General features: G+C 42.0%; 2 protein-coding genes across 2 annotated transcripts in view; one reads left to right on the top strand and one right to left on the bottom strand.

Annotated features, from left to right (window-relative positions):
* map3k10 (mitogen-activated protein kinase kinase kinase 10) overlaps positions 1-17734 on the bottom strand; it is a 53983-nt gene extending 36249 nt beyond the window's left edge. The window contains exons 1-2 of the mRNA XM_030744422.1: positions 16445-17734; positions 14945-16093 (exon numbers count right to left, since the gene is read on the bottom strand). Of these exons, the coding sequence (XP_030600282.1) occupies positions 14945-15878 (934 nt within the window). The 5' untranslated portion in view covers positions 15879-16093; positions 16445-17734. The remainder of the gene's footprint in view (positions 1-14944; positions 16094-16444) is intronic.
* A 3961-nt stretch (positions 17735-21695) lies between these two features.
* Positions 21696-23672, top strand: part of sipa1l3 (signal-induced proliferation-associated 1 like 3) — an 82291-nt gene continuing 80314 nt past the window's right edge. The window contains 1 exon segment of the mRNA XM_030743848.1: positions 21696-21825. The gene's annotated coding sequence lies outside the window, so the exon portion shown is untranslated.

Consider the following 23672-nt stretch of genomic DNA (forward strand, 5'->3'; position numbering starts at 1 on the left):
AATAAGCACTTAGAGATTAAAAGGTTTAGACACTTTACTACCCATTGAAAGGGATCAGTGTTAAACTAAATGAAATCAATGAAGTATATGATAAATTATGATATATATGATAAACTAAAATTAACCCAGTTTGGTCCAGTTTAAATTTGTTCAAATAGACAGTTGGAAAAAAAAAACAAAACATGCTGATAAGTATCACTCTTACACTTTTGATCCGTCAAAAACTAAAAAAAAAACCTCTGATCTGACTAAGCACATCATCTGTTGCATTTATGTTTAGCTTCAATGTGTTATGGATGGAGTCGAGCGCTCAGCGGTTTGTTAAGAATGAAGTTACATGTACCACACAGGAAAAAACATGTTGAATCTCTCCGGTAGTGGATGTAAATGTTGAATAAAACATAACATGATGCTAGTGAGTCTTGGCTCTTGGCTCTTGGCTCCGAACACGCAGCATGTTGTCTGCCGTCTGACTGAAGTGTCCTTCACGTGACTCCACTGTGAAAGTGGGGAAGGACCTTCAGCCCGGGGGATGGGGGAGGACACCAGCGCCTTCTCTGAGTTAGCCCGACTCCCCACGCTCCGTGCCAGGCTGCTGGCAAACAACAATGACCCTCTAACAGCAAGTCAACAGCCATTAAACAGCCCAGGAGGTGCCAGTGTAAGTGTTTATGGCTTTGTCCACTGATATGTATGTCTTTTTTTTTTTTTTTTTTTTTTGTTGCCTCCCCCGTGTGCCTGTAAGATGCGGTGGCAAGAAACGTACAGTACACTGTGTATGTATGTTTACAGAAGCTGCTTTCTTCATCATTTTTTAAACTCACAATCATCGGAATCATGTCAGTGTGGTGCGTTTATAACTGAACCTGTTACTCAGCTACATTATGCAGCGCATTATGTACACAGTCATACATCTCGGGGACGGGTAAATGTGTGTCAGTAGAGGAGGGCGTCATCACGTTAACCAGCTTCAAATCAGAATTTTATTGACCAGTGGAGAAGCGATCGTGATGTGTGAGTGCATCATTTGTAATCGTGCAGATCTGATTTAGTAGCATCACTGCTGCTCTCCCTTTGTCTCTCACTCACAGAAACAGACTGAAGCTCAGCACCATGTCCTTCTGACAGAGAGGTGATACAAACATGTGTTAGCAGCATGCCGAGTTCACAGTGACAGCGCGACGTGAACATAGTCCAAAGTCCTTCCAATAATTCACAGTGTGACACACTGTACTACCACAACTACAGATCGCCTACCATTCCCCGAATACAAGGATAACCTTCTATATGAATGACTTTATTAGCAGTTAATAACTCAAATGTTCTGAAGCAAACCAGTACACTAAATACTTATTAACAGTTTGTAACTGTAGATGAGAAATATCCACTAATTGAAGTATACATACACAGCATAGAGTTCCTGATGGCATGATCAAATATGAAACTGAATAAAATCTAAGCTGTTCCCATTCTGTTTAAAAAGACTCATCTGTGTGATGTGTTTAAATAAAATGTTCTGGTAATAAAACAGCTTTGTGTTTATGGCTTACTAATCCATTTAAACTGCTAATGAAGGAACTATTTTAATTATTTAATTGTAGTTTATGGGTGAAAATCCCATATCAATGTGATACTAAAAATAAAGTAGTGCCTTGCTAGTATAGGGTACACAAATATAGAATAGAATAGAATGCTTTATTGTCATTATACGGATGTACAATGAGATTGTAGGGCCACTCCTGTTATTGTATGCAAGTAATTAAAAATACTTTGGGTTTCACCTTTTCTGAGAAAGTTCTCAGGTCTAGCTGTTATAAATATTAGCATGGTAATTATTATTTTATTTGGGTTTCAATCAATTTTAAGCAAAAAGGAGTTATAAATGAAAAAATTATATAAACCAAATTACAATTTTTAAACAATTTTGATACTTCTTACAAAATAAAATTACTTTGTTTTAATTATATCACTAAAAAATACATTTTAAAAACCCAAGGTATCTTTAAATGAATTTTGCATTTCAGTACATTTTAACACTAAAATATAGATGAATTGGTAACTTCATAATACTCTGATCAACAACAAACTACAGTAAAGTCGTCATAGGCCCTGTCCATGCATACATGGGTACTTGGTAAACATTACTTTTTTCTATACGTTTTTGCCTTTTGTCCATACATAAACAATAGAGCTTCTTAAAAACTCCATCCAGGCTGAAGACTTCTAGAAACTCTGTTTTCTGTGATGGAATGAAAGATTGGAACATCTAAAGCAGGGGTGCCCAAACTTGTGGCCCGTGGGCCCCTTCCGGCCCCGCGCCCTTCTGGTCCGTGAATTGATGTCAAAAATAATATACAATTTGGCCCTTAAGTTACTTTTTTTACACTTTGCTTAACCCTATTAATTGGAGGGGAAGACAAAATGTCAAAAAAGTAACTTAAAGGGCCAAATTGTATGTTATTTTTGACATCAATTCGCGGACCAGAAGTAGGGGGCGGGGCCAGAAGCGGCCCGCGGGCTGAGTTTGGTAATCTAAGGTATCCGACTCTCATTTTCAATGTCAAACTGTGCACTGTTTGTTGTTTCTAGGCTTCCAATTGGCCAACATGTCTATACATTTAGGGTTATGTTGCCACCTGTTGCTTTGGCATGCTCCTGAAAGCACTTAACATTGTTTTGTTTTTTTCATGTGGATGGAGATGTTTTTCAAAATAAAAGTAAAAAAATCTGTTTTGAAAAATAGCCATGTACGTGTGGATCTAGGCATAGTCAGTGTTTTAGATTTTGATTAATAAAATATCTAAAACTAACCAAACTTTTACTAAGAGATATCTGAAGCCACTTACAGACACATGTCAGAGAAAGAAAATGAGGTAGAGAGAACAACTAAATCAGCTTCTGCACTCTTACTATACTCATGTCTGGAGAGTCCACTGAGAGTCCACTCACATGCTTCTGTGAGTGGAGAAATCAATATGCTGCAGCAGCACTTCAGAAAGTGTAAAATAAGTTTTAACACTCAGATGAGTCTGAGACAGAGCTGACAGAAAAACCTGATTTTGCCCACACTTGATGTGGGCTCCAGATGTGCTTAAAGAGGGGTAGATACGCTGCATTTTTTTTTCTTTTCATTTGAAATTTGCTGTGTTTGGTCTTTATATAACCACAGAAAAATAACACCAATTGGATTAGATGGGTTTTCCTATTAAGGTTTCTCACGTGATGTCATGCACAAGTGCTCAAGTTGTCCATCACCTTGATATGTACAACCACATAGTTATGGGAAAAACGTATATTCCCCACACTGGTTGGCAGTGGTTCCTGGATGTTTCTGGCTCTTGTTTGGTTGCTAGTAGAATGCCACAATTGCCTGTAGTTTTTCAATTGTCTGTAAATTCTCGCTAACTACTAGCTGAGCAGTTAGCAAGATAAAGTGCAACACAAACTAGATATGAAGACGGTTCGCTTGCCAGAGTAAAAGTTGTGCTTCAGCATAATGCAGGCTTTGAAGGTGAAGGGTCTCCATCTCCGGTTTGGGTCGCACTTTTCAGTTTCACTAGTTTCACTGGCAGTGTTTGTAGACAAGTCCATCATTTCCACTCAAACGATGACCAAAGCAATCACAGGGACATTTTTGGCCAAAGGTTGGAGAATATACATTTTTCCTTAATGACAGGTGGTTGCCGGGGAGTCTCTGACAGGTCTGTCAGCCTGTGTGACTGGATCTTTAGCAATCATTTTCCTAGCAACTGACATCAACCTCAAACAACCACTTGCAACCAGTCAGTGAACACTCATTTTAGGTTTAATCTAGCAAGACATAGTGGGACCAAGCAGCCCCCAAAACATTAGTTTTATTTTTTTGTTGTTTTTTTTACCAACCACCTGCACAGGTGGGTCAAAGCTTCTTTTTAGGGTGTCACTGTGTCCACAGATCTTAAGCCTAATCATAGCGATTCCACAAATTCAAAAGTACAGTTTCTTTGTCTTTAATCTGGACCTGCTATAGGTTCCACCAACAAGTATTGATTAGCTGATCACAGACACCTAGTAATTGCATATGGATGTAGTAGTTCACTAATATAGGGAGGCATCTGACCATGAATGGAATGAATCTTGAATTGAACCCTAAACTTTATTAGGAGCCAGTGTAACGTGACAGGAACGGTCACATGGGACCTTTTAGAGAACCTGGCGAAAGAAGCCTCATAGCCACATCAGGCAAAGGAATAATGAATTATGATAATCAAGATGCGATGAAATAAAAACATGTATAATCATTTCCATGTCAAGACTGAGACACAATATATTTAAGATGAGAAAGTTTGTACAAGAGAGCCAACATGCTTTTCAAAGTTGAACACCTGTTCAAAAGTAACACTCAGATTTTTCACAGCTGGGAGAACTAAAGATGAAATGGCTCCAAGATTTTCAATTACCCTGGGAACGATGCTGTCAGGGGTACATAGTAATTCAGTGCTGAACCACCCATCATTAGCTGCTAGGTGACTAATTATTGGATATGTGGAAGAGGATGGATGGATGGATGGATGGATGGATGGATGGATGGATGGATGGATGGAAAGAATTAAATTAAAGAAAATAAAAGCAGCATTATTAGAATTTGACTTGTTAACAAAACTACACAGGATAATTTTCATAAATCTGCACTTGTTATATAATTTGCTCATTTGACTTGAAGAATATCAGTTATAATCAGGCCTATAGCACAGATATACAGACACATAGCAAAGAACTGTAGCCTTCAGTGCAGCAGGAATGTTAGCCTTAGTCTGGATCTGTCTCACTGAGAGAAAGAAAAATAGTTTGACCTCCTCTCAAACTGGCCTTTTACTTCTCCCTATCCCTTCCTCCCCCATCCATCTTTCCATTTCCATTCCCTGCCGAGCCTGCAGGGGTTTCTCTACAATCACTGCATTCCTGCTCTGCTCTCCTACCCATCCTGCCTTGCTTCATCCATCTCTACTCTGTCATTCACAGACTACAGTCGGCCCTCGCTGCCAGCATCGCCCATCCTTCGCCCCCCCTCCATTCCCGCTGCAGTGACTCCTTCCTTTGTGAGCTCTGCTCTCTCTCTATCTTGGGCTGCTGTGTGAGAATGGGGTCATTGTTGCTCTGCTGTAGCATGTACATAAGTGCGTGTGTACATGTGTGATAGCACAAGTGTGAGTTTTCTATCCTTGAGCTAGCATGTCCTGCAGCCTGACCTCCATACACACATAGGCCTACGTACTCACTGTACATGCACCAAGCTTGGAGACATGCTGAATAAAATACAGAAAGCACACCTTAATCTAGTGGTATCATGTATTTTAACAGCTTCACTTTGATATAACTATTCAGATAAAATACTCCCACAAAACCACGTTATTGGCTCCTTTTACCTTGAGTTTCGCCTTTCAGGTAAGCTGTCAAAACCAAAGGCGGGTAGCCTGAGCTTAAGATCAGTAGACAATGATTAGGGCTGACAGAGCTGCTGCACTCAGGGTTGCATAGAGAAACAAAGAAAAAGAAAACAAGCATCTTAATATTCTGATTTGCTGTTAGACCCTAAAAAGGGGGGGCAGGGTCCTTAATCTAAAGACCAGTGCAGTTGTTCATGTGATGTTAGGTAGTTTTCAAACAGTGATCGTTTTGTACGAAGGGTGGGGAAAAGACCAACATACCACCTGAATAAACATAAAGGAGTGTTTATGAACACTTAAAAGAGTCAGGACAATGTGATATCAGCCAAGACAACACAGACTGTCATAAACTTGACATAGCAGGCCTAATTATCAAACTTAACAAGGACGTATTCTGCTTATAAACAAGGAAGAGCATAGTAGATTCTCTTTAAAGAACTTTTTTGACACTGGCTAACATGAGGCCATTATAACTGTATCATGAATATTTTTGTTGACCTAAGCTACATCGTTAAAATTTGAACTAGTCTTTAAATACTGATCATATGACCCTAACCCTTGTTAATGCCATGTCATCAGTTAGAAGAAGGTAGACTTCTGATTTTTCTCTGTTTACACCTCTTTTATTTTTCTGTCACATTATATTTAATTCTGTTGTGAAATGGCTCAGGAACGAGTTCTTGCCCCAAGTGGAGGAGTTCAAGTATCTCGGGGTCTTGTTCACGAGTGACGGGAGAAGGGAGATGACAGATGGATCGGGGCTGCTTCTGCAGTGATGAGGACGCTGCACCAGTCTGTCATGGTGAAGAGAGGGAGCTTAGTGTAAAAGCGAAGCTCTCGATTTACTGGTCGATCTACATTCCTACCCTCACCTATGGTCACGAGCTTTGGGTAGTGACCGAAAGAATAAGATCACGAATACAAGCGGCAGAAATGAGTTTCCTTCGAAGGGTGGCTGGTCTCTCCCTTAGAGATAGGGTGAGGAGTGCAGCTATCCGGGCGGGGCGCAGAGTAGTGCCGCTGCTCCTCCACATCGACAGGAGCCAGTTGTGGCGGCTCGGGCATCTGATTAGGATGCCTCCTGGCCGCCGCGTGGGTGAGGTGTTCAGAGCATGTCCCACCGGGAGGAGGCCCCGCGGCAGACCCAGGACACGCTGGAGAGATTATATCTCTCAGCTGGCCTGGGAACGCCTTGGGGTCCCCCCAGATGAGCTAGAGGAGGTGGCTGGGGAGAGGAAAGCCTGGGCTTCTCTGCTTAGGCTCCTGCCCCGCGACCCGGCCCGGATAAGCGAAGAAAATGGATGGATGGATGGATGGTGAAATGGTTAAAACATCTATATTGGCTTGTCATCTTTATAAAGTCATCCACTGACAGCTCAGCGAAAGATATCTGATTATACTAAACTAAGTGACAGTACTGGGTAATCTAGGTTGATGTAATTGGCTTAATATTTTCATATGTGACATATAACATTACTGTGTGGCCTAATTTGAAAAGTAAGCATATCTCATGTTATCTCTTTCTACACTATTTAACATCACATTTATATACGGAAGTTAAACCATGAAAACTAACTCCCTGTTGCTTTGCATGCACCTCATACAGTATACCTACCTCACTCTGAACCTCCCTGATAGTTTGAAAACTTCTGAAATAGACCTTGCTGTTTGTAAGTGGGTACCGCCCTGATGATGAAATAAGAAGACCAAATACAATACTCTGACAGCCAAACAAACACCATTTTTTTTAGTGTCCACACTGTTTCTTAGCTACACCTGGCCGTTACTGTGTGCAAATAACAACTAATCTCTTAATAACTGAAAGTTAATCAGCTCAGTGTTTGGCTAACACTATCTCAGGATGCTGGAGCATGACACTGTATTCCCAGAGTATTTTAATTTATTTAATAAAATTGCGATACATGGTGTCCCTGTATTGATACAATATCACCACGCAAAATATTGCTATACAATGCTGTACTGCTGCAGATTTGTTGGCTGCTCATCCATGATGTGAATCTCCCATTCCACCACATCCCAAAGGTGCTCTATTCAATTGACATCTGGTGACTGTGGAAACCATTTAAGTACAGTGAACTCATTGTCATGTTCAAGAAACCTGTTTGAGATGATCTGAGCTTTGTGACATGGTGTGTTATCCTGCTAGAAGCAGCCATCAAAGGATGGGCACACTGTGATCATAAAGGGAAGGACACGGTCAGGAACAATACTCAGATAGGCTGTGGCATTTAAATGGTTCTCAGTTGGTACAAAGGGGCCCAAACTGTGCAAAGAAATTATCCCTGACACCATTACACCAACACCATTGTGACTTGTTGATACAAGGACGGATGGATTTATGTTTTCATGCTGTCAAATTCTGACCCTACTCTCTGAATGATGCAGCAGAAATCAAGACTCATCAGACCAGGCAACATTGTTCCAATCTTCTGTTGTCCAATTTTGGTGAGCCCTTGTGAACTGTAGCCTCAGTTTCCTGTTCTTAGCTAACAGCAATGGCATCCAGTGTGGTCTTGTGCTACTGTAGCCCATCTGCTTCAAGGTCACTTCAGGATGCTCTTCTATGCACCTGGTTTTAACAAATTTTTTGAAGGTCATTCACCTCTGACCTCTGACTGCTGCCCACTGGATATTTTCTCTTTTTTTGGACAACTGCAGGAAATTGCAGTAGATCAGCAGTTTCTGAAATACTTAGATCAACAACGCCACATTCAAAGTCACTTAAATCACCTTTCTTCCCTCATTCTGATGCTCGTTTGAACTTCAGCAGGTCATCTTGATGATGTCTACATGTCTAAAACGCACTGAGTTGCTGCCATGTGATTGGCTAATTAGATATTTGCATTAACATTCAGTTGAAGTCGTGGGTGAGTCAGTCTCAAAGGCTGTGGCATGATAACAATTTTGTGCCCCATTCCTAGTATCGGTAGCTCACGCTAGCCCAGTAGTCACAGCCTTGGCCTCTGCTCTGTCTCTCTGAGGGATTAGCAGCCACACTGTCCACCACGCTAATCCTTTCCTCAACAGACTCACTCTTTCATTCTCACACATACACACCCAGACAGGCTTTTCAATGACGGTAACTATACGCCATATCTCAGCTCGCTAATCTTTTAAGTAGCTATTACAGCACTTGCGCGCAATACCGTTTTGATGTCACGTTGCTATAGTGTAATACATCGAGCAAAACAGAAGAAAAAAGAAAGAAAAATTTATTAAATTAATTATTGTTATCTTACGTTGTAATTTAAATACTCTTAGGGCAGGCAGTATACTCAACAAGGCAGCTTTGAGACAAGGGGCTCCAACTATTCACATGATTGTTGACTGTGTAAACATGGCTTCCATTTGAAGCTACAGCAGTCAAAACAGCAGGTACTGTCAACTGTGCTCTCTTTATTGTGTGTGTCTATAGTATTAGTCTTTTTGCGCTCATGGTTAAATATTATAGGAGCTTCATCTGGGACCAGAAAACCTCCACCTATATGTTACAGATTTTAATAATGTTATCAAAACAGACGTTTAAAGCAAAGGACAAATATTGTGAATGTCTACAGTGGAACACAGTCAAACTAGGTAACATTTACTGTATGTCAGAGCACGATACAGATATGCTCCAGCCTGTGTTTTGCAGAGACAGGTGAGCAGCTCACCTGTATTGTCTTACCTGCAGCTGACTCACTGCTTCTACAGAGCCTCATATTGTATGTATAGAGTGTCAGTGACTGTCAGTGATGTACATGAACCATGACTCAGACTTATGTAGTGGTAATGGGAGTGAAACAGAAAGTAATAGCATTAACCCAAGGCTCACATACTCAATTTTACTGGAACATTCAATAAGTCCTCATAAGCAGTAAACTGTCATGGACTATATTAAAAATGCATCTTTTGGACGTTGATTTAAAAAAAAAAAGAGACTCAAATGAAATGGTTGAAAGGCAGAAAAGTAACTGACCTTCAATATAGTTTGATGAACTGCTGATTATAACAGTCCAGCTCCAAAAGATATCTGTTCAGTTGTATTTTTACTTTGCCTCAGTGAGACCGGCTCCACACATGTTCAGGGAATCGATTCATAAAGGTTTCAGGGGGCAACACGGTGACATCATTAGGTGATAACCATGAATTATGTCACCTAGTTGGGTGAGGTACATCACCAGTGTGGGGACACTGTGGTTCAGATCCAGCCTCCAGACATTACTGACAACTGGAAAGGTACTTATACACTACTTATACTATACTTCACCCAATCACACACACACACTCATACAGTGCTTTTATGAATTCTAACATTCACACACTCACACTCCAGTGGATGCAGCTAGGGCAACTTGGGGTTAAGGGACTTGCTCAAGGATATTTCGGCATGCAGACTGGACAAATGTGGTATTGATCTACCAACCTTCCAATTGATAGACAACTCACGCCACTGCACTACAGTACAAAAACCACTTCAAGAACTTCTATATTGAGCTATAATCCAGGAACGTCCCCACTCCTTTTTAAAAGTGACCTCAGCCACGCTTTCCAGATGGCTACCTTAACCTCCTCAGACCCAGGCTCTTGTTTGGGATGCATTTTTAATTTCTCAAAGCTATTTGGGATTAGTTGGACTTGATAAGTATAAAAACTATGCTTTGTCTTTGAGCAGAAGCCAAAAATAATGTCCTCATATGGGGACTATGGGTTTATTTAACAGCCTAACACCATAAAGTCACAATTGCTTAACAGAGTATAAAACAATTTATTGAGCAGAATAAAGACAAGCTTCTCCAACACTGACAAAACTGTAACACTGTGCTGTCAATAAACTGGCTAAATCACAAATGCACTACATGGACACACCAATTTACATACGAATATCGCAACCGGTGCAACAAACTCTTAACAGCATTTATTCAACTACTTCATCACTTATCCCTGAACCCTGTAAATAAATTAAAATCAGCAATATGTTGCATATCATAATTTTTAATGGTCGAATGAAGCCTTAAAAATGTTTCAGGGAGATTTGAGCACATTCAAGAGGTTTCTTCTATCTTTCGCCCACATTTCCTGCCATCCTTTCTCTGTCTAATAAAGACATAAAATGGTCAGACAACTAAAATTAAAGATGAGAAATACAGATGTGCATCCATCTGTTTATGCTCGCTATTTTAAGTACACAGATTGGGTACTCAAAACAGTTGGCTGCAGATATTGTTGCACATACTTACATTAACATTCTGAATCTTTTCTACTTGCTTTGATTCTACATTTGAGCCAAGTGAGGACGACTGGTGCCCTATGCTTTGAGAACTTAGAGGCTGATCCAGGATCAGAGTGACAGGTAATGCATGACCACGGGGGCATTGACCTGCCAACCCACAAACATGCTGTGACATCACTCTAAGGAGGTCACGGTAATCAGATTATCCCGGTTACACAGACTCACCCGCTCGCTGTGGGCCCTAACGACAGCAACACTCAGCAGGTTAAAAGACCCGCTGCAAACGCTTCAACTGAGATGGGATAAATTTAGAAGAAAGCATCTGAGCCAAAAATAAAACTCCTGTGTTGTAAAAAAAAAAAAATTGCACAACGCTTCAAACACTGATTTGATCTATCAGATGTGTCACGTTTTGCCTTGATGATTTTTTTTTTCCTCTCTTTGGGAGTATGAAGATTATTTACTGGCTGGCTGATGGGAGACAGAGGAGAAGCTCGGGGGCCTGAGCTGCTCTGTAACCGTGGTGCTGCCAAGTGGTCGGCGGTTTGAAGAGGACACCTGAGACCAGCGCACCTGGACAATGAGCTGAGGTGTAACCCTAAACTGAGATGAACCACTGTTTATCCCCCCTGCGCTCTCCTTCTTGTTTTTTCCCATCAGTCTCCACTCGATCTCTCTCTCTCTCTCTCTCTGGTCCCCAAGCTTATTCTCTCTTCACTACCTGATCTATTCCACCCTGTTATCCTCCCACTCTTTTGACCTGCTACCTCTTTCCTCTGTCTCACTTTCTTCCCAAGCTTTTCCCTTCTGGGCATTACAAGGCTAAATGCAAACATCCCACCAGTGAGGGTATGAGTCATATAATCACATACTTAATGATTAGCACCCCGCATTTTCAGCAAGATTCATCATTCCAGGGGGAAAAAGAGAGTCCAAGCCCTCCCTGAGCCTTTCCTGCATTTCTTCAGCTGCTATTTTCACACACACAATACTCCAAATTAGGGGACTGACATTTTACGCCGCAGCTGACAGCGGCTAGCAGCTGTATGACTCAGTAGCACAGAAGCAGTGCCCATGTCACCATGGAAAGGCAGTGTTATGGTGTTGTTGCCAGGGCTCTGCTGTCCAATACGCATCGGCTCCCGCATCATTACTGCCGGAGCCACACGGGGAGGAGGGAGACAGTAGAGAAAGAACCGAGGATGTATGAAAGAAAAGTAAGAGACCCATGAAGACAGAAGATTAGAAGATATTTTAGCAGATCAGCAGCGAGTGTGTCTAGCTACTCATACCTCTCTTACTTAAAAGGCCTGTAGTCAGCATCCTGCACACTCCACCCTTATTTGTACTCTCCCTCCCCCATCAGTCATGTCACTTGGGATAAATACTCTCTCCCTGACCTGCACACAGATGCGCGCACGCGCACACAACACACACACACACACACACACACACACACACACACACACACACACACACACACACACACCACACACACACACCATATCATATATGTATATACACACACAGACAAATGCACTTAAATGCTTGCTGTGTATTATTTCTTTGATGCACCAACAACTGCAACTGCGTCTTTAACAGCAAGTAGCACAAAGGACCAAAAATAGCTCTGTGAGTTGCAGAGCAGAACTGCTCTCCTTGAGGAAGGGAGGAAGGGAGGAAGGAGGAGGAGAAAGAGGATGAGGAGCAGGAGGAGGTGCAGAGAGAGATGACAGGGAAAAGATGGCAAAGTGAGACCAGGACTAAAGCCTCCCTGCTGGGTTCAATATAAGTTTGTCCTCTGGTGTCATCATTCCCAAAAGCTCACATCAAATACTGGAATCCAGTGAAAACACTATCATGATCACATTTCTGCAATGACTGGGGGAAGGCTCATGTGCTCCAGTGGATCACACATAGGTCAGCCCTGACTGCAATAGTTGTGACCACAAATCAGACACAGAGACTGTAAACATGTCAATATTAAATGTGGGACAATTATTTAAACACAGCAGCACAACACTGTGTGCACTTTTGCAAGTGTTTCTTTGTTACCAGTCTAAAAGTATTAATCCTTTTTCTTTCTTCCTCTTCTTTTCTTAAATACCATAAATTACAGGTTTCTGCGGATGACGATATGGAAGCTTGTTTCCGCCACTGAAAAAAAAATTTTTTTTCAGTGTAAGTCAAAATTTCAGGTTATATCTCAAAATTTCAAGTTACTCAAACATCTGAGAAAATAACTCGAAACTGAGAAAATAACTTGAAACTTCAAGTTATTAATTAAATTGAAATTTAGAGATTACAATCCGAAATTTTAATTTATAGATGACAAAACAATGTTTTTTTTCAGTGGCAGAAACAAGCTTCCATTGAGTCACAACTCCATCAAGGAATAACATCGATAATCTCATCACAACACAGTGCTCTGCATTCAGGTGAATAATGCTTTTAAACACATACCTTAACAACAACACAGACCAAAGGGTTGTGGCACTTGTGACCAGTTTCAGAGTGCCAGACACCAGAGGACACCCCGTGAGGTCCGGTGTCCCTGACTGGTCAGAGGTGCTTTTGCTGCAAGAGGGGGATGTACACAATCCTAGGTAGGGTGGTTTTAATGTTGGGGCTATTGGGTGTGCATTTGGAGGTGTTGGTAGGCTGATTTAGCCTTAGGCCTGTTTTTAGTCATCAAGCTAAGCTAATCTAACAGTCTCCAGCCTATAGCTCTGCAATCTGGGAACCCAGCTAATTTGTCTCGTTTTGTCTCTGGAACCACTGGCCAACCTTTGGGGCTTATAGTGTAGTCAGCAGATATCTATATTGTACTGTGGTTTTAAGTAATTGATTACTGTAGAATTTTATTTATGTATTGTGGATGCAAAAGTCCAAGCAGGGGCAAGGATTTGAAATTAGAACTAGCTCCAAACTCTTCGTGTAGCACATCAGTTTTATATTGTGTATTGGAAGTATTTTAACCACATCATACCTATCAAATAAAAATGTTATCAAATTTAATAATCAGAGCCATAACTTGTGATTTCTGGACACTACTTACACATACAGATACATACAGAAACAAAATCATCTTCACACTGTAGGCGATTATTAACCAGTGCATTGTGGCAAATCCCATCTTTTTTTAAGCGCTCCAGATGGACCTGCATGCAACACAAAGCCTGCTCAGACTCTACTGGTCAACATAACCCGGACTACAAATGGAACTCAGAAAGCTTCCTGCAACAAAAATCTTGTCCTCGTGCATATTCACATGCAAAGATGGACAGCTTGCTCAGACTCGAGAGTCGTTTACCCATCTTTGCTCTTAGAAGCAACTGGCATGCATTTTCCCTCTAGTTAAACACTGTGATGTATAGTCAATGAGTCCTCAATATACTGTTTGCAATATAAAATCCCCCTGATACTGCAGTCAATAATTTGTGACACTGTTAATTGTATTATTCCTGCCTTGAGTCGATCACTATAACATTAAAGTTGTAATGAGCTCATTAAATTGAATCTGCCTCCTAAACTACCATGCATACAAATCCCTATTTTATTCAGGAAATTTGAGTGAGGAAAAACACTTATTAGGCACACTGATTACAATATATTCAGCTTTTTGTTATAAAGTCTACTACACTGAGCCTCACAAATTATCATGAAATGGAACATCTGTTTCAAACATCATAAGTTACCACTGAAGTCTTCAAGAAGGCAGATTTTTTTTTTGTATGTGTGACTTTGTGTGTGACTGAAGTAGATTTGACTAATAATTCAAGTGTGTGTATTTTTAAAAAGGAGCAACTAAACAGTAAAATTATGCAAGGATGTGTGTATCCTCACTGAGCCTCTTAGTTATAAGTTCAATGACATCCAGCATACAGAAAGGCCTTGCAGTACGGCAAACAATATCTCAGCACAGTGTCAACACATCCAGTCACCTTCAGCTAGATGATAGTACAACAACTGAGCAAACTCCACTTGCTGATGAATGCCATGTGATAAACCTGAAGGTTTCTGAAGATTTCAGGTACATGGAGGTGAGCTTGAATTGTTTTTTTTTTTTCAAAAGCTCCCCCTCACATCATGACGCTGCAATTGAAAGTGTTTCGAGTTCTGCTCATTTTTTCTGCCCCCCCCCCCCCCCCCCAATTCATACACATTACCTCAAAATCTTCTAGCCATTTTTTTTTTTGCTTAACCTCCAACAACTGTACCCTTAAAATGTGTTACAGTAGCTTTGTTTCATTAGAGAGAAGATAAAAGACTTTGAAGTACTCACTATTGCTCGACTTTAGGTCTCTGTGGATGATGGGTACGAATGCCTGGTTGTGCAGATAGTCCATCCCCGTTGCAATCTGGACCGCCCAGTTCACCAAAACTCTCGGGGGGACCTTCTTTCCAGCCAAGGCCCGGTTCAGAGCCCCCCCACGGGCATACTCCATCACCAAGCATAGGTTGGGCTCCTTCAGGCACACTCCACGGAGAGCAATAATGTTGGGGTGCCTGAGCATCCAGAACAGCCTGGCTTCCTGCCGCACGCTCTCTGCTGTGACGCTGATATCTTCATCTGGGTCCTGCCTGGCAGCCTTAACGGCTACTTCTTCTCCCCGCCACACTCCTTTGTACACTTTCCCAAACCCACCAGCTCCGATCACCTCCTCCAGGAGCAGTTCTGAAAAGTCAATCTCCAACGGACATTCACCCACCCCACCTGCCACCAGTCCTCCTGAAGTCAGCTGCTGGTAATTGGGGGTGTCTCCCCTTGTGACATAGTTGCTTGGAAAGATACCCACCTTGTCCTGGATTTTACCTGTCCACCAGCCCTCATCCCCAGACACCTTGGAGTCCTTGGAGAGACCCTCAAGAAGGTCCCCACGCCGCAGAGTTAACTCCTCATCAGCTGTGGCCTCATAGTCAAACACTGCCGTCCAGTAAGGATTGTTTGACCCACCTCGGTGAACGGGGTGGGAGTCTGGGGAGCCGGAGGAGGAGATGGTGGAGGAGTTCCAGCTGCTACCATTCTCCACCTGCACGACTGGGGCAGGAAACATTGGTGGCGGAGGGGTCATATTCGGGGGCATGGAAGAGGAAGAGGTAGTAGAGGAAGGGGGCCCAGGGGGAATGAGGCAAGGAGGAGGGGGTGAGCAACAGCCCCCACAGCTGGTGCAGGACAGGGGGGCCGCTGTGCTGCTTGCTCTGCCGTATGGGTTCATGGCAGCCTGACTGCTGTTTGACACTGTTGGCCTGCCCTCTGACAACTCAGGCACAAAATCAATACAGGGCCCATTGACTGAGATGAGGTGTCCTGGACCACCAGAGGAGGGGTGAGGGGAATCAGAGGGTCAGAGAGCAGCAACTGCTCGCCCCCATCACTTCTCGCTGTTGAAACTGTGCCAAATCCTAAATCCTGTCACCGGCTGCTGCTGTGCTGTTGGCACAAAGTGTGGAAGTAACATGAATTCCCAAAGGCAAGTTTATTCAGGGATAACATACATTAGGTCAAACAGAACGGATCCTCCCCCACTCCCAAAAAACCTGATTGTTTTCAAAACTGTCTTGTAAAAAATGCTGCCTCAGGAGAGCTTATTTATGAAGGAGCAGGGTTAGAAAGATGCCTCCTGTGTGAGGAGATCCTGATCAGTGAGTAAGCTGTGTATTAAATTCATCCAATAAAATTCAGCCTTTACATACTTAATTTGGTGTCACCATTAAATATTTAACAAAAACTAAATCTGACCTCATAATTTTGTTGTAATTTTGATTTATTTGCCTAAATGACCTCTTATGGTTGCCACACATGTTTCTTGTATGGACTGTTAGTCAAACTGCTGTCCGTGTAGAAGCTGAGTGAAATCCTCTGCAGGGGGTCCTCATTATTTCTCATCCAGCCCCGCATAGACGCACCTCCCCCGCCTGCCATCTCCACGAATATAGGCTGTTTTCTCTTCTGTGTTTGGGAATATCCGCGGATATTCGCCCTACATCCTGACAAGCCGGTCCAGGCTAAATCCTACATGCATGGCCACTCAAGAGCTGGTTCAGCGTCCCTGAATAGCTTTTATTAAAAAAGCCTCGTCCATTTTAAGACAGCTGAGGAAATAGTGAAACGAGCCGACGGCGGGGGGGCGGGTATTCAATACAGAGCTGAGAAAGTGGCACCATATTCAGCATCCAGCCAAGTCTGAGCATAACAAACACGCCTCCGTCTCTGTGCAGCGGCCTGGTTCAGTCGCCTCTGCTGGGCTACATTAGTGATGGTGACGAGGGGTGGTTTGGACAAGAAACTCTTCTTCACTGGAGACAGAAAAGATATGCCAGCGTTTATCATTATCCTGCTGCCCTCTGAGCGCGCATGATCACAAAATCAATAGTGGCGTAAGGGAGGTGTGAGCTTCAAATGTCCACCACTTCTTCAGCGGAGACGGAAACCGTCACATAAGGTGGAAAATGCTGTCAGCGGAGGTTTGCATGGAGGCACTGCAGTATTACAGCTCTACGGGCTATCTGAGGACGAGATGAAAAGATCCACTGTGTCCATGTTTCCTTTATCCAGAGACTGACGCCGCATCCCACTAATATTCTTATTATTATTAATAACAATAATAATAAATAGTGTGCGTAAAATGGTGCAGCCTATCCAGGCGCTGCTCGCGTGTTTCGCCTCAAGCAGCTTTATTTTAATACGTAAACAATTACTGTAACCTAACCTGGACACTGAAGGCAGCAACATCCACTGACATCGTCGCATGGGCGTACGGTTTACATCCAAGTAAGGGGCCCGTCGAGGTCCGCAACCCAATTTTGGCGTGAGATTAAAAAGCGCTCCCAGGAGTCTGCGTTCAGCCAGCTGTCTGGAGGTCCATCGTTTTCAAACAGGCTTCTCCCTCCCCTCCACCAAACAGACGAAATATTTCGAGCTCCGAGCTGTCAGTCTGCGGGCTGACTTTGCATCCAAATATGCCGGAGTGCCGTTCCAGTACGCCGGAGCGAGCGCTTCTCCTGTCACCGATCTTCTAATCATAGGGATGGCTGCAGCAGGTAGCCCGTCCACGCCCGCGATCCCATCGCCTGTGTGCAGATCAGGGTGCAGCTCACCGTGCAGGGCGGAGAGTATAGGACACCGCAGCCTGTTGGAACGGGACTGGCCTGTGCTGGTGTGCAGGTGCACTCTGGGAAATGAAGTCTGGAAGGGCTCTCCTGCTGACCTACATCATTCTGGCAGCTGATATAACGAAATAATTAGCATTATTACAATCATTAGGAAACGGTTGGCTGTACAATAGCAAACATTCTACTTTAATATACTGTGCCCATTGTTTAATTGGAAAAACCATATTACAATGCAATAATGTAAAATATTATGATAGCATGTAATAAGATTTTGCCTGAGATTAATACAGTTGAAGACAGGGAAGGATATTGCAACTATAAACGATCATTGGGATATTTTATAGGTTCTACTTGCAAATACTGCACCAAATAAACATTTTTTTAAACAAAATACTCATCCAACTGTTAGCCTCCTTTTCCCCATTTTCTTATTGTCATGGTGCTTTTGTGTGTGAATTTACGTACTGGTGGCAGCTGGTATTTGATACCCAGGCCATAAAATCATGGATTATATAGCAGTATTTATTTTATTTATTAAAATGCAAAAAGCAGTAGGTGAAGACCTTTAATTTTATCTAAAATAGCATCAGAATGTCAACGCAATGCAAAAAATACAATCAAATTATGTGTCATTTTAGACAATAATATTCGCGCATATCAATTATTGAGCTATACTGACCCCTAGTGTGCAATTAGTGAAATAGAAAGTCTTGAATGGAGTGTCTTTTCAGAGGTAAGGAGATCATTTAAGATAAACTTTGGTCAAACTTTCCCTTTGACCAAAGCATTCAAGGCAGTTTCTACCATCCTTTTATCAACACCTTCCTGTATGTCAGACTCAGCTTTTATCAATGCTTGTCAATGCAGTGATATGATATTTGAGTTTCTGGAAAATCCACATCCTCATATGAAGCCCGCTTTACACTGCGCTATGTGAAATTTATATCACAGTGTACAAAGTGCTATGGTGGTGTGGTGGTGAGCACTGTCATCTCACAGTAAGAAGGTCCTGGGTTTGAATCCACCAGCATGTTCTCCCTGGGTACTCCAAAATCCTTTCTGTAAATTTGGTGATTCTAAACTGGTGTGAGTGTGAGAGACTGAATGGTTGTCTCACTCTGTGGTATCCCCGTGACCGGCTGGTGACCTGTACTGCACCTCTCACCCTATGACTGGGATAAGCTCCAGACCTCCACAACCCTGATTTAGATAAAGTGGAAGAAAATGCAGGGCTGTTGTACAAGTTTGTGCAGTTTCATCTTAAGCAGAAAACTTTATGAAACGCTTATAAATTCTTACTGACAGTTTTCTGAAAACACTTCAACAATGACAGCATGTGGTTCTAATGACAGTTTCATATTTCTATATATATTTTTTTTTATTTCATTTAGTTTTTTGTTTCAGTTGTGCTTTATTTATAGTTTCCAGTGTTATTTTTGCTTGTTTCACTTTTTATGGGTGATGTCAGTTTAAATGTTTGATTTTTAAAATGTGGCTGGTGTTTGTTAGGAATCTCAGAATCAGTATAACAATACAAGCACAGCACCAAATCCTTGTCTCACTTATGTGTGTGTGTGTGTGTGTGTGTGTGTGTGTGTGTGTGTGTGTGTGTGTGTGTGTGTGTGTGTGTGTGTGTGTGTGTGTGTGAGAGAGAGTTCCAGATAGTTTTGTGACCATACAGAATTGTTTCCTTTAGTTCTGTTTTTACAGTTTGGTTTTTGTTTTTATTTCTGTTTAGTTTTTAATTTAATTTAATTAACTACAATAACCTTGGTTGTTAGTGCCTAGTGTATTTGTTCTCCTTATTTTTGTATATGATTTTGTATATGTTGGTGATTATTAGTTGAAAAGGGTTAGATTGTGTGTTCAATTAAAAATGTCTGTGTACTTTATAACAATAACACAAAAAATTGTCTTTGATTAATCTCTTTTTTAATTGTCATTGTTACTTATTTGCCTCACATTTTCTGGGGTTTTCAAAGAGTAGTTAAAAAAAGATGTGAAATAAAAGTGACAATATTAAACACACACACACACACACACACACACACACACACACACACACACACACACACACACACACAAGTGTGTTTTGCTATCTTTGTGGGGAATTTCCATTGACTTCCATTCATTTCTACAGCCTAAACCTTACCTTTACCCTTTTCCTAACCCTAACCATCACATACCTAACCCTAACCCTAACCTAAACTCAATTCATACCTTAGCCCTAACTCTGACCCCTGACCCAAAAACAGGGTTTCCCCTTGTGGGGACAAGGTTCCAGTCCCCACAAGGAGCAATTGGTCCCCACAACGTAGTATATGTCAGGAAAATTGTCCCCACAAGGTATTATAAACATACGCACACACACACACACACACACACACACACACACACACACATTAGTTTTGCATGTTGCTGTTAACCCTCTGAGGTCTAAGTCTTCTCCTAACTCTACCTTAACCCTATATTTTGGAGAGGGTAAAATTTGACTCTTTTTTTATTGTTAATTCCGTTTAATTTTCTCAGCATTTCAGGTTAGCAAGTGTCAGATTAGTCCTAACCCTGACCCTAACCATAATTAAAGGTTATAAGTTGACTTTGCCTTATGTATTGCACAAAACAAACAAACAAACACAAACTATCGTATTTGGGAGAACAGTTTAATGAAAACAAAAATGACATAGCCTGGTTTCAAAGGGTTCAGGTTAGGGTTAGTGTTAAGGTTGGGGTGGTCACCAACGACAGCTTACAGGGTTAATTAAACATACAGATACAGTAGTCTAGACAGCAGCTGTTATACTTTTAACTTTTAGATTAATTTTTGAGATGGAAAGTCTAATGATGCTTTGTAACCACAAGGGTGTGCTATTGGCCTATTTATGAACTTGGCATGGAACTCAGAAAACTTATTGTACTATTAACAGTAAAACCATCTGTCCAGTGCGTAAAAACAAAATGCATTTACTCAAGTACAGTACAATACTTAGATATTCTTACTTGAGTAATTTAATCTTCTGCTATTCGATATAACTTCACCAATTCAGGATCATGTATTTACTATATAACTTCAGCCACTTGTTACTTTGTAGATTCAGAGTAACTGTGTAACACATGAGAAACAAATCAGTTAGGATGAATTATTATGGCTTAAGATAAGATTTGTAAAGGAATGAAAAAGAGCACCACCATTATCAGTAGCGTTAGAGCTGATGTACAATGCATCGATGTATAAATTCAAAATAACTGCACGAATAGTTTTTACTCATAAATGAACTGGACAAAAACGCAACAAATGAAACAGCAACAGGTCGGAGCTGTGCCATCTGTTGCAGAACCTCACCTTTAAATTCTAGGAGCTACACCTGCGAGGTTAGGGTTGTTGTTGCTCAAAACATCAAAAACCTCTGCATTGAAAACCCAGAATCATTATAGTTCAGTCATTTTCATTAGTTCATTCACTTTATATAGTTTTTTTTTTTTTTTAGTTTAATTTATTATTGTTTTGTGGGGTGACGATTTAAGAAATTTAAATACTGAAAATTTTCAAGAAGCATCAAACTCTTCTTGTTTGGGGTATTGCCAAACTTTTAGCGTTATGTATGGTTTAATCTAGTTTTTAGTTTTTATTTATGTTCTTAAAATGTCTTATATTTAGTTTTAGGTGAGTGTAATAACCTTTCTTGACTGAGGTTATCATTGTATTTTTATACTGATGCGTTGTTGTACTGATACTTTAGTAAAATAACTTTGATTAGTACTTATACTCTGTAGTATTACTACTTCTATTTATTACTACGTGTTTCCACGGGTTCAGTAGCAGTGGTGTGCCGCCCCCTGTGTGTTACTATCAGTAGGTTGCGCCAGTCGGGTCACGCATGCGCAGTGAGAGTGCGGGCGCAGCTTCGCCGTGGTTTCGGTTGAGAATTCTTGGCACCGTCTCGCTCAGTGAACAGGCAGCCGACCGTCGGCCAACGGCTGTTTCCACAGTGTCTGGAGGATTATTTTAACGGAGCTGGAATTGAGCGGAAACGCCAGAGCAGCGAAAAGGTAAGCCGTGTGTGTTCTTTTGGTTTTCTCTGAGCAGTTTTGGGGGAACAGCGCTGAAAAAGCGCTTAAAAGTGGCGAGCGAACTAAACGTTAGTGAGCCGAGGCAAACACCGAGAGGAGAGGCAGCCGAGCCGACCAACTTCGGTCAATGCAGAGAGCAGCCTCTTTACTACGGCTCAGCTCTTAGTCTCAGTGCCGCCTGGAGCCGTTTACACCAGCTCTGTGGTCCACTTCGACCTCCAGCCATTCAGCAAAGTACATATATAACCTCAAATGTGCCGTTGCACGCAAAAAATTATTAAGGAGAAAATATTCCACAACGTTCCCGATCCTTAAGGCTTCAGTGCGCATGCTCACGGGGCTCTGCAGACTTCGGATTTGTAGTTTTTCGTACCTGAGTTAATCACAGTTGCGAGGGCCAAGAGAAAAACGGCAAAACTACAAGTTCCAGACAATGGGAGCTTTGTTTGGGAGCCAGCTAGTTAGCCTGGACGAGCTTTGAATTTCGAGTAGTTTTTGCTACAAACGGAAGTTGCCTTGGCTGGAGGTTGGATCCAGCATGAGCGGCATGGGAAATATTTTGGGTGTGCAGCATATTTGGGGGGGTCAGTAGTTATACATGGAAGTGGTTTGCGATGAAAGGGTATGCAACATGTTTTAATTGATCATGCGTGTGTGGATATTGCTCATCTGTCAAAAGGACGCGTATGAAGGATTTGCATTGTAAATATGCGTGAGTGGTTGCGTGTGGGCGCGCGCGCGCAGGCGATTGTGTGTACGCTGAATGGGAGGTGATGATGCCTCGGTGAGTGTCGTCTCCCTTTCATTGAGATCCCCCCCCGTGTTGCTGCGGTACCCCCCCCCCCCCCCAAAAAAAAAGCCCTCAGAGAACGACACGTCGAGTATGAGGATGATAGATTTGTCGGGCAGGAGCAGCAGAGCATGGCAGCGCTGCACATATTCTAGGCATCATTTGCTCTGGTCGCCTCCCATCTGGAACTAATGGAATAATGATTACCAGGAAAATGTGAGAATCATGTGCAAATGCCTTAACCTGGTTATCCTGTACTGCCCACTGTTTGCTGTGCTATGGGGGAAATCCTGCATTTCACGTCCAGTTTGAGGGGAAATCAGAAATGATTGTTCCCTGTGCAGTTTACTGTAATAACGATATGGTTTTCCCTCTCATTGTAAATCCAGTTTCCTTTGATCAGTGGATGTGCACCAGGCTGCAGGAGTCAGCCATTCAGTAATCTGTGTTTTCCATCATTTTCAACCTTTCCATGCAAAACTAAGCAGGATGGGGCAAGGAAAAATTTGGCAGTGTTTTTAGCTGGAAATCCAAAATATGTTATAGTTACTGAGTAAGCAAAATTTATGTGCCCTCCTCACAGTATCAGCCAAATGGAAACTGACCGGTGAATCTAAATCTGATTAAACTGTATTATTAAAATATACCTAACACACTGTATGGACTATATAAGTATTGGGCCACCTATATATCACCCCTAAAGGAGCTTTTTGACATCCCATTCCAAATTCAAAGGAATTAATATGGAGTTGGTCCCCCTTTGCAGCTTACCAGCTTCCACCCTTCTGCGAAGGCTTTCTACAAGATTTTGGAGTGTTTCTGTGGGAGTTTTTGACCATTCATCCTGAAGGTGTTCAGTGGAGTTGAGGTCAGGCCTCTGTGTGGGCCAGTCAGCTTCTTCCACATCAAACTCATCCAGCCATACCTTTATGGACCTTGCTTTGTCCACTGCTTGAACATGGAAACCCACGCCATGAAGCTCCTGGCTCACAGTTGATTTAGACCAGGGGTCTCAAACTCCAGGCCTCGATGGCCG

This window comes from Archocentrus centrarchus, chromosome 13 (assembly GCF_007364275.1).
Source record: "Archocentrus centrarchus isolate MPI-CPG fArcCen1 chromosome 13, fArcCen1, whole genome shotgun sequence".
NCBI classification, from domain to species: Eukaryota; Metazoa; Chordata; class Actinopteri; order Cichliformes; family Cichlidae; genus Archocentrus; species Archocentrus centrarchus.